At 53.2% G+C, this 16,133-nt stretch overlaps 5 protein-coding genes across 5 annotated transcripts; 3 read left to right on the top strand and 2 right to left on the bottom strand.

Annotated features, from left to right (window-relative positions):
- Positions 1-1,831: 1,831 nt before the first annotated feature.
- Positions 1,832-3,241, bottom strand: PG985_004975 (uncharacterized protein; the record flags this gene model as incomplete). Its single annotated transcript, XM_066824744.1, has 3 exons — positions 1,832-2,145; positions 2,268-3,139; positions 3,198-3,241. 3 exons carry the CDS (start codon positions 3,239-3,241, stop codon positions 1,832-1,834), a joined length of 1,230 nt encoding a protein of 409 aa, XP_066687904.1.
- Positions 3,242-4,838: 1,597 nt separating this feature from the next.
- PG985_004974 (uncharacterized protein) lies at positions 4,839-5,315 on the top strand (the record flags this gene model as incomplete). The annotated part of the gene is made up of 1 exon (XM_066824743.1): positions 4,839-5,315. The coding sequence occupies one exon, from the start codon at positions 4,839-4,841 to the stop codon at positions 5,313-5,315; it is 477 nt and encodes a 158-aa protein (XP_066687903.1).
- Positions 5,316-5,442: 127 nt separating this feature from the next.
- On the bottom strand, positions 5,443-6,248 carry PG985_004973 (uncharacterized protein; the record flags this gene model as incomplete). The annotated part of the gene is made up of 3 exons (XM_066824742.1): positions 5,443-5,631; positions 5,689-5,743; positions 5,797-6,248. The coding sequence occupies 3 exons, from the start codon at positions 6,246-6,248 to the stop codon at positions 5,443-5,445; spliced, it is 696 nt and encodes a 231-aa protein (XP_066687902.1).
- A 613-nt stretch (positions 6,249-6,861) lies between these two features.
- On the top strand, positions 6,862-8,449 carry PG985_004972 (uncharacterized protein; the record flags this gene model as incomplete). Its single annotated transcript, XM_066824741.1, has 3 exons — positions 6,862-7,069; positions 7,135-8,046; positions 8,109-8,449. The coding sequence occupies 3 exons, from the start codon at positions 6,862-6,864 to the stop codon at positions 8,447-8,449; spliced, it is 1,461 nt and encodes a 486-aa protein (XP_066687901.1).
- Positions 8,450-9,250: 801 nt separating this feature from the next.
- PG985_004971 (uncharacterized protein) lies at positions 9,251-9,681 on the top strand (the record flags this gene model as incomplete). The annotated part of the gene is made up of 2 exons (XM_066824740.1): positions 9,251-9,511; positions 9,559-9,681. The coding sequence occupies 2 exons, from the start codon at positions 9,251-9,253 to the stop codon at positions 9,679-9,681; spliced, it is 384 nt and encodes a 127-aa protein (XP_066687900.1).
- Positions 9,682-16,133: the final 6,452 nt, after the last annotated feature.

The raw sequence follows: 16,133 nt of genomic DNA, 5'->3' as shown, positions 1-16,133 counted from the left end.
GGCGCATGCTGCAAATTGAGCTGGAGCCTGCCTGCCTCGAGCAGGAAACGAAGTGGCCAATTCGACAGCCCCTTCCTTGCGGCTCGGCAAATGAAGGCGGCTCAAGGGAACGAGGGCTCGCTTGGTTGGCGGAAAAAATGCCAACACGCTGTCATCTCTATCGCCATCATCATTCTTATGGTAATTCCAGGGCCGCATTGATTGCTTGCTCCTTTTTCAGTCGCTAGCTCTCCAGCGCCCTCTTTGCCGTGGAATATGCCGTTTGTATCCGTCAAACTGTGATCTACTCATCACCTGCATTCAGAGAAGCTTATTCGTTACGGCTTCACATGTGAATGGTAATACAGGCGCGGGTGCGCAGGCAGAAGGAGGATGAGAAGGGGAGAGGGAGGGATGGAGGCGAATGAGTTCTTCTCTCGCGAGAACCATCACCGATCAGAGACCCTGACGAGATACATGCCAATACATGTATCTTGGGGTGCGCACGATGTGTTTCATACACCATATCCACCTTCGAAATTAGGGCGAACGTCAGTTCGTTCGACCGCTATGTAGGGTACCGTTACGTGACTGGAGTTGCCACTCCTGCTGATATGCCGCGGAGAAGAAAGCTGCCAACGCTAGCTGGTGGCGGTATAACGGCGCACATGAAGAGCCCAGTTGCCTTCGCAGGGACCGTACAGAGGAGGAGGAGAGGAAGAAGGGCAAGAGACTGAGTCGTTTCCGGCCTCTTCCAGCGGCAACTCTGGCTTGTCTGACTTACTCTCCCCCCGGTCAAGTATGAATCAACCTTACACTCGTCACCATGGCCCTCTTGTAGAGGGGATATGGCCAGGAACCTAATTGGTGGTCGATCACCAGCAACACAGTGCGCGCGGTGTACACAAAAGGAAGACGACGAGATCGCAGAGAAAAGAGACCCGCAAGCGTAGGCATGGGGGAATCAGAGATGTGAAGCAGTGATTGAGATGGTTGATAGCCTGCGACTGGAAAGGGGCTTTGGCATCTCGACCCCTTCCTCCCGCCAACTCGTCTCCCTGACTCCCATCTGACCACGATAGAAACAAACCCTTTTCAATCCCTTCGCTCACTTCGATACAGGTCACGTGCTCTTTCTACTACATACCGTCAGCTGCGTACTTGCTATATCCAAGATTGCTGATGGTCGAGTACTTTGTCTCGATCAAGACAGTTTAGGGGTAGACTACGTATGGCATGTGCTGAGAGTCCCTTGACTTCGCTGGAAATATGGCAGCCGAGCTATCTGGGTATCTTGAGATGAGACTGATGGCCAGTTCGTGCGTGTAAGCCTTTTGGTTATCATCAAGGCAACATTTTGGTAGCATCCACCTGCCTTCGTTTGCGAGTTGGCCAATGTTCCAAGGGCTCATCCCTCTGGTCGGGCTCACTTTTGTCATTGCTGCAGAGAATTCTGAAGTATTCCGGAAAAGAAACGCCGTAGTATTCCTATAATGAAGGTGAACACAATGGTTCCTCTATACTGTACAGTTAAAAAAAAGTAAAGCTTTCGCCCTTTTGCAACGCCGAAATCAATCGCAAGTGACAGCGCTCCCTGAATAAAGTAAGGTCAAGTGGAAACAAAGCCACAGCGCAGGAGCCCTCCAACGAACGAAACATTCGTCTGCTGCATCTCCCACCCTGATTTTGAGTGGCGACCCGTAATGTGTTAGTACAATATAGCACACATACAGTATAATACCCGCATAGCCCCGAGAGGCCCTTGCCCATATATGTGTCCTCTTCGTCCTTCAAGCTCGCTCGGTACTTTAAACCATGATAAATGGGCATGGAGAAGCAATAGATCAGATCTCTAGACCTCCTCGGTTCCGTCCATCTTCAAGATCCACTTATGCATGCCCGAATACTTCTCCTCAAAGGTCTTCTGAAACTTCTCACAGGTCGCCCACATAGGATCCTTATCAGTCCAGTAGGTGAAGCAGTTGGTGAAAATCTGGCGTACATCGCTGACAAACTCTTCGTCGCCTTTGTACTGCCCGCGATCCATCTTGTCCTTGATGGTGCCAAGGTCCATGGGCTTGGTAACCTTGTCAAGATAGTCGGGAACACCATCTTCAACGGGGTTGACAGGTTGTTTGAAGGGACCGACCAAGCGAGTCCAGAAACCTAAGAGAGAAATTGTTTGTTAGTAAGAGATACACAGCTTGGAGGTGGATTGAGTTCTGTAGGGAAAGCGGTGGGAGAGAGAAGACCGGCAGATCTCTAGGTCGAGGAGGATGGTCACGTACCAGGTCCAGAGAGCATTCGTGACAGAAGGTCAGAACAAAAGTTGAGCTTCTGATCGTCGGTGAATTGGTGGTCGCCGCTGATGTTGACAAGACTTTTCCGCTGCTTGACGGGTTTCATGCTGGGGAGGGAAGAGCGGCCGGGCTTCCGCGGAACAGGCCGTCTCTCTTGTTGCGGCTGGGCAGCTCTGGCGCCCGTCACGTCTGAATGCCGATGCTTCGGTGCCTTATCCTTCGGCTGCTGCTCATCTTCGCTGTCGTCGGCATTGAGGTAGTGAACGTTCTTTCGTTGCGTGTTGCCGTTCGGGGACTGAGCGTTATTGAGCTGAATGACGGGGGCCGAGTCCAAATGACTCATGGCGACTACGAGTTCACTCAGGACTTCTTGCGGGAGACTTTTGCTAAACTCGCTGCGCGATTCCGAGGAGCGTATGTACTCGGCTGCCCAGCTCAATAAGAGCTTGCGGATGGTTGAGCCCTCAGGAGTATCATTCCAGACCTGGACAAGGAGGGGGGTTGCGGGGATGGACTGGGTCAGGCGCCGGCATTCGGCCATGGCCTCGAGGACCTCATCACAGAGTCCATCGATGCCGAGTCGATGGCCAAGCTTCCATGTGGCGATGAGCAATTCGTAGCCGGGCAGCGAATCAATGGACGTGAGAAGTCGCCCCGTATATAAGAAGTTTTGGACCAAACCGAAGACTTCAGGTGTGACCTCAGGCAAGGTGACAACATACTCGAGATCAGAGGATCTGGCCTTGTCCTCGAAGTACCGACGGTAGAAAGATGACTTGTGACAGAGGAAATCCTTCTGGATGGCAAAAGGGATTTCATCGGGACCAACAAAGATCATGACAAATCGTGCATGTGGCTTCCTATAAAATAGTACATTAGTCGGCAGGCAGAGTACGGCGAGGTCGAAAGCCCACTTACAGCCACGAGAAGGCGGACCCACTTGACTGCGGAAGTGCATCCATTGCAGCGATCTCGAGATTCGTAGCAACTGAAGCTGTATCGCTGTTAGTGCTGAGATTCAAATACGATACACGATGCAGAAAGTGCGCTGCATCTGGTGATGGACACGCAGGAAGGAGTGAACTGTTGAGGATGACGATGCGAGACTCGATCACCTCTGATGTTGGTGATGAGAGTGACCTCGAAAGCTCAAGTCAACAGATAGATGGATGCAGTTGATGAGAAACCTTGAACAGGAGATGGCAACTTGGGAGATAGATGATGAAGTGATGGGCGAGGAGGCGGTGCTGATATAGGGAACCCGGCACGATTATGGGCAAGGTGAATGCAGATTGCAAAGGGCAGGCGCAAGAGGGGCACGATCGATGCAAGATGAGACGAACATGACAAGAATTTACTATTCAACAGATGCGACTTGCCATCCGATGCGTGCAGCTTGCTGGTTAGAAGAAGAAGAGAGCCCCTTACCTTCAATCCTGTGCTGTTCCTATTGGTTTGCCCCTCACCTTTTCACCTTCGCCTTCGCCTTAAGAGGCTAACCAGCCCTCGCAGGCAGGCGATGGATGCGAAGCTTCAAGTAGGTGCCGTGTCGTGTATCAAGCGGTTTGTGAGGAGAAACTCATAGGTCAATGATCGCTATGCGCCAATGGCCCGATGTCAGTCCTCGGCTGTGATGCAAATGGCTGGTGGCAGTGAATGGCAATGCCAGCGTTGAATCGGATTATTTGAGATGTCGTCGAGTTTGCAGGCAAATTGAGTGAGTCCAGCACTGGGTTACATGCAGAAGGTGTACATGAACCAAGGTATCCCAAGTGGGTTTTGACAGGTGGAGCTAGCTAAGGTTGGCTCGTGCCCACACAGCCCACCTGTACCTGAGTGAGTGCAGCTTCCACTTAAAAACCATCTCCATATGTATTATCTCACTGATGAAGCAATGCTCATATTTCCTCAAGGTGTATTCAATATTTTTCTGCCCGTGGCCAAGAGAAATCCATTGGGCACCAGTAACTTGACCACTTACTCCCCCAATGTTTCAATATACATGAACATCGGCCGGTGGATGGAATTGATATGAGCCTATCAAGACACTGATGACAGCTTCTACCCGCTAAGCGGCGTACTTTTTTCACTTATACCGAAATGGTATTCTTATAAGCAGCATCCCCTCGATAGACAACTAAATGGTTGCCTTGAGTCCGGCTTGAACTCGAGTTACGCGTCATGTCAGCCTTAGCTTCACATCTATTGGTCGAACCCTGGCATTCAGCTAACTTCGATGGAGGCAACCTACACTCCTGATTTGAGCATGCCTTTCCTCCAGCCGGCCGGCATGTGTAAGAGGTCTGGGGCGGAGGGACGGTATAAGAAGTTGCAACATCTTCAGCGAAAGATTCTGCGCGCCACCCATCTTTCTGGATCAAGTTGATCCCAGCATCGCCTACATACCAGAGCCAAAGACCAAATCCAATGGGTTCATGCGAATCCCGTCAACATCCAACGTCTTCATTATCTCCGTCTCCATCAAATTCAACGAGGTCTTCCCGCCAATACCGGCCCCTTACTCAGACTATCCCTCAAGATATCATTCGAAACCCCACCATGGTTCAGTCCTCGGCGCCCAGTATTGTAGCCAACAACACTCTTTCGACTCAGCATGCGCGACTAATTCTGGAGTTACTCCCTTTCAAGGAACAAGAACGATTCCACGAATGGCTGGCTAGTGAGCATGTGCGGGGATCATGGGCCGAATTCCAGCAAGACTTCTTGTCCAGCAACACCAACATCCCAGAGCCTGATAAGGCCAAAACGGCACAAGCGGCCAAAGAGGCCATTGGATCGCGCACACCCAAGTATCTTCTGTACCATCCAGACAAAAGTGGGTGGAGCGACCAGGACCATCATGTGCGCTTCATCGCGCAAGTTGTGACCGATAACATGCTAAAAGGCAGTCTATGGTCGGAGAATGACTTCAAGAAACGGGGGCTTGAAATTACGAAGGCCGTCTATAAGATCTTGAGTTATCTGAGAGCCTCCCAGATCGGGGTTGAGCATCCGCCACCAGGATACAAGGCCTGATGGACCGGCCGCACAGCGCTGGGTGAAGGTATATCCTGTCTGCTCAGCTGAGGCCCTGCACCTTTGTATGCATATCATACCAAGAGGGCACAGTGAAGCTTGTCCATAGAGTGGCTGGGGAGCTTCCCTAGTTCCAATTGACACCGAAGAGTTTGTATTTCTTGGAAGATCCAGATGTTTTCGAACTGGCATCTTCGAGTACGATACGATTGTGACCAGGCACATCGACGTAGAAGTATTTGTATTCAAAGTCGGAACCGCCATGGGGTTTAACCAATTCAATGTTGACAACACCCTTATTCAGGGAGCCATGGACCTTTGAAACCGAATGTCAGTAGCTGTGCTTTCCGAAATGCATAGGGTGAGTGCTTACATAGAAGTGCAATGTGAGATGCTCGTTGCCCCTGGCATCTTTGTTATGGGTCGAGCTTTAGGATCATCAGTGAATGGACTGCAGGATGTGTTCTGGAAAGCGACATACGCAATTGGTCGGGCGCGACGCCACTTGTTCTGGGTTTCCTCTCCATGCGCCTCGAGGTATTTGGCGTCCCCAAGTAGCGCAAGGCAGTCGGGGTCTGCTTTGATACGGTTGACGGCTCGGTTGAAATAGGCAGTTTTGCTGTCGGGAGAAAAGACATCCGTGTAGAGAAGATAGCCAACACCGCACGTCAGGACGAACCCGACAAACATCAGACCCAAGTTGAAGGACTGCTGTGTGGCTCTTGCCGTCTTTTCGGCGGCAGACAGCTGGTGCCACGGGACTCGGCCGTCATCGTTGAATGGGGTGACGGTCTTGCGCCGCGGGCCGGTCGGGGTGGTTGTGGTTCCTAGGCCGTGCTGGGTGGCATAGCTTCTTTGGGCAAGCAGTAGTCGGAGCTGGGGCGCGAAGCTGTTGGGGTTCAAAGCCGACGAGGCACGGGGGGTGAGCTTCATTATGGCGGCTCAGGGTCCATTGGAAGTTGCCAACGGATGAGACAATGGAATTGACTTGGGATCCGAGTCGAGAAGATTCAAGCTCTTCCACATCGAAGCAAGGCTTGCTTCATTGAATGTCGGGTGACGACAAGCTTTTGGTATTAGTTGGAGCTCCGAAAGCCCCATCCATCCATCCATCCGCTCGATTGCTAATCGATAAGAATTGGCAAGTTGAGGATGTGGAGAGAGTTCCGGAGAGCTCAGGCTAGATCCTTTCTAGATTAGCGTCTTGGTTGTCGTCGCGCCGCAGTGGGGCCCAATCTTTCTTCCAAGCAGGAGTTCGGCCAGATTTCGCTTTGGCAGCCTCCTGAGCCCAAGTCGGTAAAAGAAGTAGCCTAAGGAGGTTAATTACTGCTATTTCCAATTGCCTCCGTCGCCCCTCCAGCGCAGCCAGCCATCGACACACAACCAACTAACCTGGTCTCTTTTTCTTCCCTTCTCTTCTCAGGCGAAAAAAGACGGCAGCCAAGAGAGAGGATTTCGCTTCGCCGTACACCTTCGCCAACCGACCTTCCGGCCGACAACAATTTCTTACCTATTATCCGTTACCTAGCAGGAATCACCCGCCACCATGGCTGCGCTGGCGTCCAAGCAGCAGTCGCAGAAGCTGTTCGAGAAATTGAAGTCGAAGCAGGCCAACAAGATCTGTTTCGACTGCGGTGCTAAGAATCCCACCTGGACTTCCGTGCCCCTGGGCATCTATCTGTGTCTCGACTGCTCCTCCAACCATCGCAACCTCGGTGTCCACATCTCCTTTGTGCGATCCACGAACCTCGACCGTACGTCATTTTCATCTTCCCCTGCCCTGCATCACACAACAACCACTGACTTGGCACCACTACAGAATGGCAATGGGATCAGCTCCGTGTTATGAAGGTCGGTGGTAACGAGTCGGCAACCAAGTATTTCCGCGCAAACGGCGGCAGCGCCGCCCTCGCCAGCAAAGACCCCAAGACCAAGTACCAGTCTGCTGCCGCCACCAAGTACAAGGAAGAGCTCAAGAAGCGCGCTGCTCGCGATGCTCTCGAATTCCCCGACGAGGTCGTCATCACTGACGCTACTGATGCTGACGACGCTTCCACCCCCGCCGGCGAGCCCAACGACGACTTCTTCTCCTCCTGGGACAAGCCCTCTATCAAGCGCCCCACTCCTCCTATCTCCCGGACTGCCACACCCCCCGTTGTTGGACGTACGCCTTCGCCCTTCTTGAACGCGAACGCCAATGGCAAGGATATCTCGCGGTCTGCCTCGCCCCTGTCTAAGACCGAATCAAGCGAGGCCAAACCCGCTGCCAGTCGCATCACCACTTCGGCCGCGTTGCGCAAGACTACAACAGGAGGCGCCGGCCCTCGCAAGACCAACGTGTTGGGCGCCAAGAAGGCCACCAAGCTGGGCGCCAAGAAGGTCACTGGCGATGTTATCGATTTCGACGAAGCAGAGAAGAAGGCCAAGGAAGAGGCCGACAGGATCGCCAAGCTCGGATATGACCCCGAGGCCGAAGAGACCACAGCCAAGAAGCCCGCTGCTTCCTCCAAGGCTGAAGCATCGAACGTCGCGTCTCCCGCGCCTGCCAGCCCCGCAGCCTACGGTTCTGGACACTCTCGCCAAAAGTCGGCAGCCGAGGTTGAGCGCCTCGGCATGGGCCTTGGACGTCTTGGGTTCGGTCAAGTTGGTGGCGGCAAACCTGCAGCCCCTGCAGCCAAGAAGAACATGGGCGGATTTGGCTCTGTTGGACCTGTCAAGGCCGCAGCTGAAGGTAAGAACACCTTTTTCTTTTTCTTTGGGGTGTATATGAATTTGAAACTAACAATTTTGCAGATGATAGTGAGCGCTATGCCCGTAACAAGTTCGGCACCCAGAAGGGTATCTCATCAGACGAGTTCTTCGGCAAGGGATCTTTCGACCCCAATGCGCAGGCTGAGGCCAAAACCCGCCTGCAAGGATTCGAGGGTGCCTCGGCCATTTCGTCGAACGCTTACTTTGGACGACCCGAGGATGAGGAGCAGGTCGATGATTACGGCGACTTGGAGACTGCTGCCAAGGATTTCGTTCGCAAGTTCGGCATCACTGCTGGCGACGACTTGGAGAACCTGACCAGCGCCCTGGGCGAGGGTGCCACGAGGCTGCAAGGCGCCATCCGCAACTACCTCGGAAGCTAGAGCACCCAAAGCCATCCTGCTGGCTGATCGACAATGGCTGTGCGCCAGAGTTGCTTTAGTCAATTACAGCGAAGTTAAGAGATTCATCCTGCCGAGTGGGCATCAAGAGGGATCTCATGATTATTTTTTAATGGAAAATGTGAGGCATAACCGGTGGACACAAGACGTATGAGCAATGACACAAGGCTTCAGGGGGGAAGACAAACCGGGTTCAGCCTGCATCGTGTTTTTGTTTAGATAGATAAATGGGGCGTTGTAATTGCAAAATGCTATTGCTATTCTTTCTATCCGAGCCGTCCCATTTCTGGACTTGGGGGAGAAAAGGGGCTTTATAGACCCCCTTTAATGCCTACGAGTTGTTGTGGAGGACATTTTGATTGTGCTATGTTCAAACGAGTCCGGCTCACAATACAATCTCAAGCCGGGCCTGCTGGTAAGGGAAACAGCTGCTTGAACAAGAACGATTTCTCAGTTCAGTCGCCCCTGCTGCTAATACTTTCGCTTCTCAACTCGACGTTTAGTTTAATGTGCGGGATGAGCCCGATGCTACAGCACTGCCGCCGCCACCGTCATCGTAATGGAATTGCTACTGCTTCGGTTAGAATCGCGCGTAGACGTGAGGGAAACCGACGATGCGGATTAAAGTCTTTCCACCAATCGTTCTCTCGCAGCCTTCCCCTTTTTCTCCTCGGCATTCCCTTGTCGAGACAGGGGGCCACTAGCATCAGTATCAGCCAAGGTCGAAAGGTAAGCGATGTGCATGGACAAGCCAGCAAGCAAGCAACAGGCAAAGTTGCAACAATGTCGACTGAGCTATCACAAAGTCCCTTCACGAGGGCCAAGTTCCGGGCTGTCCATGTCCTTCCAGTCACCCCCTCCGCCGACGACAGTAACTTGCTGAAGACTCGGCCGTCGAGCCTCATCGAGAGATGGCATTATCAGGTCATGTCCTGCCAGTGGGGCGACGAGACGGTGACGAGACCTGTTCACATAGCCCCGTCTTCCTTTTCTTCTTTCTTCTTCAATGGCAACAACGAAAAGGGGCCAGCAGCAGCCGTAGCAGTAACAGTCCTGCCGACGCGCAGGCGAGCTTACACGTACCACGGCAGGACGCCCACCCCCTCCTCATGTGCATGCTCGCTGGCGCCAGCGTGGCGGACCACTCGGCTCAGGCCTTCCAGTTGCTGGTCGAGGAGGAGGAGGTCAACATTGCTGCCGGCATGAACGGCTGATCTGTACAGCCTCTGGGCATGTCAATTCCCTGAGCAGTTTTCGGTGCGTACCTGTATTCCTAGTCGCGAAGGGGTGGGTGGGATCTTGCAGGAGGTCGCCCTCGCGACGGGACACGTTCAGATCCAGCACGGCTACAGCACGTGCGATTTCAAGCGGTTCAGCACGGTACACATAAGAATCATTAGAGAAGCAATAACGAAGATGGTAACAGCAAATTCTGGACCTGAAAAAGCCGTTGGTCGGATCCTGGGCACCGCCGGCGGCGCCACGGGAATGGGGTATGTAATTCTTCTTCTAACTCCATTGGCACGGTTCCTGGGTCAAGAAAATAAGAGCCTGGCATTTATCAACGTAGCGCCAAGCGGAGGAGACACTGGAAGTACGGAGGGCATGCCATCAGGAGAACCAAACTGACTACGAGAGGTCAATAGCGCGGCTTATGGGTACGTAATTCAGGAGAGGAAGGAACGAGGCTCAACACCTCTTCCGCTCCATCGACCAAGGCAGGGGCACTGCAACCCCAAGGCGATCACATAGTCAGGGTAGAGGCCGTGAGGTGGTCAAATACTGTCCTGATCCATCACTTGCCGCCGAGATCCGCCTTTGAAAGGTAACTCGCGCTGCCCAAAGAAGGGGATGATCTAGCGGCCACCGCACTGCATGGTGCGTATATGGAAGTAGCATGACTCGCACCAAAACACCACTTCAACCAAGGAAGAGGGCATGAGAAATCTAGTCCCACTCCTATCGAGGTTGTTGACACGGACGTGCCTCACAGTGGGAGCACATCTCTTCCTAGTCGATCGCGTGCTACGAGCATAGTTCACATGCATGGCAAATACCACCACAGCGAGGGAGGTAGGGGTTGGGGATACGGCGGTCTTCGTCCTAGGCGGCGTTTCCCATCTGGTGTTACGTAGCGCCCAAACAGCCAGCCACAGCTGAAGATGGAACGACCAGATGGATTCTCGCCGGATTGGTCCTTGTTGGAACCTCGAAGGGACGAGAGCCTTGTCCGCAAGCTGAACGACGTAGTCTCATTGATACGAGGGAAATTTATGCTGGTATACAATCTGCTCAGGGCGTACTGCCTCTCGCTTTTCTGCCCGACCCTGAAAACTAGGCCCCCAGACTGGCCAACGCAGGAGGCTTCTCGCCGAATATGGGTAATTGGATTTGGAAACCAAGGCCTCAATTCAGGGGTTACTATTACTGGCTCCCCAAATACCTGGCAGCTGCGAGCAAGAAAGCTAAATGCGCCGCCCTTGGGGGGATTTGCTGCTGTGTAGTGGTCAACGAGAACTGCGATACCACTATCAAAGTACAAAATCTCCACTGGCCAGGGGCCCTTAGGTAGGAGCAAGTAAGGCTCCCGTACTCTGCCCCATGAAATGCTGGCAAAGCCATGCGCTATATCGAGATAATGCAGCTCAAGCCAGGCATGCCGTGTCTTGTCTTGCTTGGGGGCTACACGAGCCCGGGGCCTCCTGTCAAAGGAAAACCCCATGTATTCGTCAATGAGCGAGGTCCCCCTCCGATGGAGCACCGGCAGCGAAGATCTGAGGAATACGATGATTCTCAAGGGGGTGGAGGTACTGAATTGTGTTCAGTTCAGTTTGAGAGTGTATAGACCAGTAACCTGAAGATGCATCTCAGTTTAGGACAATTCCATCCAGTCCTCACCAAGATCTATCAACTATGTGCCTGGAACAGCCTCGAAACATGCTTCTGTAATCGGATTCGACCAGCGGCCGCGAAGCGACCATCAACTTGCGTCACCGCAGCCGCCTTAGGTGTCACTGGAGCCTAAATCACGTACCATGTTTGCACCTTCGCATCTTCGCGTCTTGAGTCTTGATAATCATAGACATTCGTTCAGACGTGCACAGCAAGCCAACAGGGCTCTTGATTGCTGCTCTCTACTTACTGTTGGCCGGGCGGGCCAAGATGCCGACGTATGACGGGCCTCCAGGGCAACGAGCTCATCCCTTGCGTGGGGTGGATATTGCCGGTTTATGAATGTCAGGATCGGGCAGGAGGCATTTCTTCTCAATCCCAGCGCCTGGACCACCATCCTGCCATCCCTAGTATGCCATGCCGTTCTTATCGTGGCACAGCTGCGATCCCCCGAACCGACGCGAGGATTACCCTTGAAGCTCCAGGACTCGCGTGGCAGTTTGTTTACTCAGTACTGGCGTTCTGCGACGTGAACCCGCCGCAGCCGCCAAACAAATCCCCCCCTCCCTCTGAAGTCAAGTTTGTTGGCATTGGTGGGTATTCTAGCCTCCTGTTGTGTTGCAGCTGCCCGCCGCCCAAGGAGATTTGACAGCGGTAAAGGCTTGCATACAGACTGGATGGGCTGCCTGTGGTGCAACGAGGCGCTTCCATGTTTCTAAGTCGATATGGCATTGCGATGAGGTTGGATTCTATTTTGCTTGGGTCGATCGTGATTGCCCCCTGCTCGGTGACTCTCACCGGCGATGTTCTTTAGCCTCTGAGTCAGCGACAAGCTGACGCTAACAATCACCCACATGAGTGAGCGAGGTACTTAGATCTTACCAGACCAAGCTCGTGTTGGGGGCATGGCTGGGGGCAGGCAAGCCGGGCCACTCTCAGAGCCCCCCTACCGTTTAAAACGGCGACAACCTGGTTCTTCGAGGTTGGAACCCTGCAGATAAAGATACTCCAAGGATAGGTACATGTAAGCAGCGAGCAGTACCTTCCCATTACGTTTCATGACGCAAACCCTGGTGGAAATTGGATTTGGGCGCTGCGATGTGGCGTTGAAATGCAAGTTCTGGCAATCAAGAGCCTGGAGACAAATACATCTTCCGCGGTGGCTTTTCGTGGTTCCCAGCCGGCAGGCCCCCGCGGTTTTGCGTCCGGTGACCCCCATCTTTCGAGTTTACCTGATACATATCATACATATGTGTACATGTATGCAGGAGTTGGGCGCGGGCGCGTTCCGGCCCCATACATTTTCTGTAGTTGCATCAATCTTCAATGCGAGCATTGTGATATTGGATTCAGCCCCTTGGGCTGCCTCGATGGCTGGTGAATGTAACAACGACGCAGGTCTGGAGCAGCTATCGAGGTACGCTAACCACGGGAGGCGCATTCGGGAAGGCAACGGGACCGAACAGGCCAGTGGCACAGGCATATCTGTCCGCGTTACACCAGATTGGACTTGGCTTGGCCCAGCCCTTGCATCGCATCATCGATAAACGGCTGACGGTAATACATACATACCTTCTTACCGCTTGTTGGAAGAAGAAAAGGACAGGGGACAGTGGTCCCGCGTAAGAACTCATGGGTTTACTAATAGCCGATAGCCGGGCTTTAGACGAGAGCGCAGAGACTTGGCGATACCACCTAGGCTCGATCTTAATTGAGCGTGGGATGATAATTGCGTACCTAGGCGTCGTGCATGCAAACGGGCGCTGCCAGGAGGTCATGTAGGAGAAAGCAGTCCCCATATCTGCGAGGGCTACCCACATGCGAATTTGATCCTGCGAGCTGTAAGACTCTCTGGGCTAGCCACCTCGTTTCTTCGGATCTATCTTACACTGGAGGGAGGGCCGAGTCAAGTGGGTGTCCTAGTTTGTGCTTCGTTGTTTTCTCTCGTTTTGCGAGCATGAACCATAGGGCTGAAGGTCGTACGTAGTGTAACAATGTAGATGCAAATGCAGGCCTGACGTATATGAGCAGGTAAGCCGGTTTGTAGAGCAGAGAGAGTCCTGGATTTTAGGGATATTGGCCCTGGAACAGCCGGTCGCGACGTTGTGGGTGGGCACATGCACCACGTATCTTGTCAAGGGGGTGCGGGAGAATGTGAGGTAGGCCCCTCAGCCAAGGACTGGGCGTGATCAACATCAGCACCAATCGTTCAGAGCGGGAGCGAAGAGAACATGACAGGCTCACCGGCCCCCAAATGCAACCGACATGTTGATTCTACTGATTCTAGTGGGTCGCATAGGGAATGCTTCCTGCCCAAGATACGGGCGAGGTACCGCATTCGAGTGGCTCACACGCCGCGGCGTTGATGATAAGATCGCGTCTTGCAAGCTGGGCGCCACAAAGTCAGAGCTGTGTCGGGCTGTTGTAGATGACGCCCCTCCACTTTGAAGAAGGCCCCTCCCCTTGAAAATGATGCGCCGGTACTTGTTGACTTCACAAGGCTCACACACAGATGTGATACCCCGCTCAAAGTCTAGCGTCAAGGTGCTTTCGGGATCATGCAAAGATCGAAATGAGTGACAGCCTGAAGAAGACCGGTGTGGGCTTCGTAAAGGAGGAAGCGGAGAAGGCCCCTCGCAGCAATTGCCGGGTCAGGATCAGGGACAGTTTGCGAAGGTCGACAGCTGCCGGCAATCCATGGCTTGGTCCGAATTGGCACGTTTCCTCCGTGGCAATGAATTGCGATGCAGTTATCCTCTTGTACCGCGAGGTTTGGCAGGGTGCGTAACTAGATAAGGTAGATAGGCACACGCTTGTCACTTGTCTGTCATGCCGTTGTTGATGCCTGGAGCCGTCAGCCTACGCAACAGCACGAACAAAGGAGGGAAACGAGAGACGGACGACTCTGGCAGGGTTTTGCCCCTTCATCGAGAAATAAGTAGGTAGGTAGGCGACGCATGCATTGCATTCTCGGTGTGCATCCTGGAAGAGGCAATTGACCACACTTTTCTTTTGCGCTGTGACAACCCGAGAGCCGACATTGATGCTTGGGCAGGTGGGTACGGAGTATGGGTGAGTGAGTGAGTCAGTCAGTGCTCCCAAGCCGTCTGCAGACGCAGCCTGACCTCAAGTACATCAGGTAAAGTACTCGACATGGAAAACGCGCGATTGCCTGCCTACTTTGCCTTTCATGAGCACCAATGCCAATTGCCTGCCCAATCTCATTTCCCGCGGTACATCATCCCGGCGCGCCATGCATGGCAAGTGTAGGGAAAACTCGCGCGGTTCCCGGGATCGAGCAACTTGGATGCCGGCCGCCGTAAGTTTGGGGTTAGTGCTGGAAACAAAAGAAGATATTGGAAGAAACAAGGATGGTGAAGGGAGGAGGGGGGGGAAAAGTAAAGTTCAGCTGTAGATTGCTGGGACGGAGCTGCCTCGTACCTAAAATAACGGGCTATCCTATTTTCAACACCCCGTCGTCCTTAGCTGGGACAAGCTGGAATTCCCCACGACATGGACGGATCTACCAGCGTGCTCCACAAAAGCTTATTTGAACCGCGGCGCTTCCAATGCACTGCAGTGTAATGTTCGACAGCCTCCAGAGGAGGGACGCGTCTCCTGGGAGCTGGGCCTCTAGCTTAACCCGTCGCTCGTGCGGCATGGACGGCGCAAAAGAGAGTCGTATGGCAATCTGGTCTTCATCTCGTACGTAGATCGTCAGGACCCGGCGACTTGTACGACCACTGCATGGGTAAGGTGGTTTAAACTGGAGAAAATCCTGTAAGCCAAGACTCCGAGGCCCAAATCCCTGATTGGGCCACTGCCTTCGCTCTTATTAGGTCATCCCTCTCTCGATATAGGGTATAAGCGACCTGCTGGTGAGCCATGTCCCTCCCGGCTTGTACATACGTGCAGGACATATCAGTACTGACCCGTACCCGTACCCGAATGGCTCCCGGCATCTACTGTCGACACGAAAGAACGAAAGAATGTGAAAGCCAGGAGCAGGAGAGCGCTAGACCTGCAACGTCGAGGCGCAGCAGCACTGGAATTGATCCGAGTCATACCGGAACCGATGGGCAGTAATCGAAACGTGCAATGGTGGTTCACGCCTGTTTGCACACCCCCCCTGCTGCCATGCCATGCTGACTACATACATATATGCTGCTACTCCGAATTGAAAGGGAGGGCACGCATACTTGGGCACACCACCACCAGCCGGCCCCACTACTGACTACTCTCGCTACCTAGGTTTCGAAGTACCATACATGAAGAATTTGATGGCAGGCCTTGTTTGGTGCACATTACATTGGCATCAATAAAGCAAATGATTTATCTGGCGTATACAGCGACCCTTGTACTTAGGTATACTTACATGAGGGTACTAGTCTACAGATTCCTGGTTATTCATCAGAAGTATAGGTATACATCTTCATGTATGTGCTTACATCCATCCTGGGCAGATGATCAATCAATTGATGGATTGATTCCGCGGGCCCCCCTCCCAGCCCAGTCAGCGTACAGTAGACCGTTTTGGGCGTTAGCTGTATGTAGGGCAACGGGATTTAGTGCCCGCTGTGGGGGGTCGATCAATCCACGAGCTTCCGGCCAGCCCACCTGTAACCGATCCTCTCAACCTGCAAGTCAGTGGAAGTTTTTCAGCAGAGTTGCACCCAAGCTAGTGTCTTACAGGCGTTTATATTCTCTTGTGCTTTACTCTGCGCGTCTGTCGTATACCAGCCCAGTAGTTGGAGTCGATGTCGATGCCCCCAAA

The sequence above is a fragment of the Apiospora marii genome (genome assembly GCF_038362585.1).
Source record: "Apiospora marii strain CBS 49790 chromosome Unknown utg000003l_segment0_segment0, whole genome shotgun sequence".
Classification (NCBI taxonomy): domain Eukaryota; kingdom Fungi; phylum Ascomycota; class Sordariomycetes; order Amphisphaeriales; family Apiosporaceae; genus Apiospora; species Apiospora marii.
This window is presented reverse-complemented; position numbering and strand designations above follow the sequence as displayed.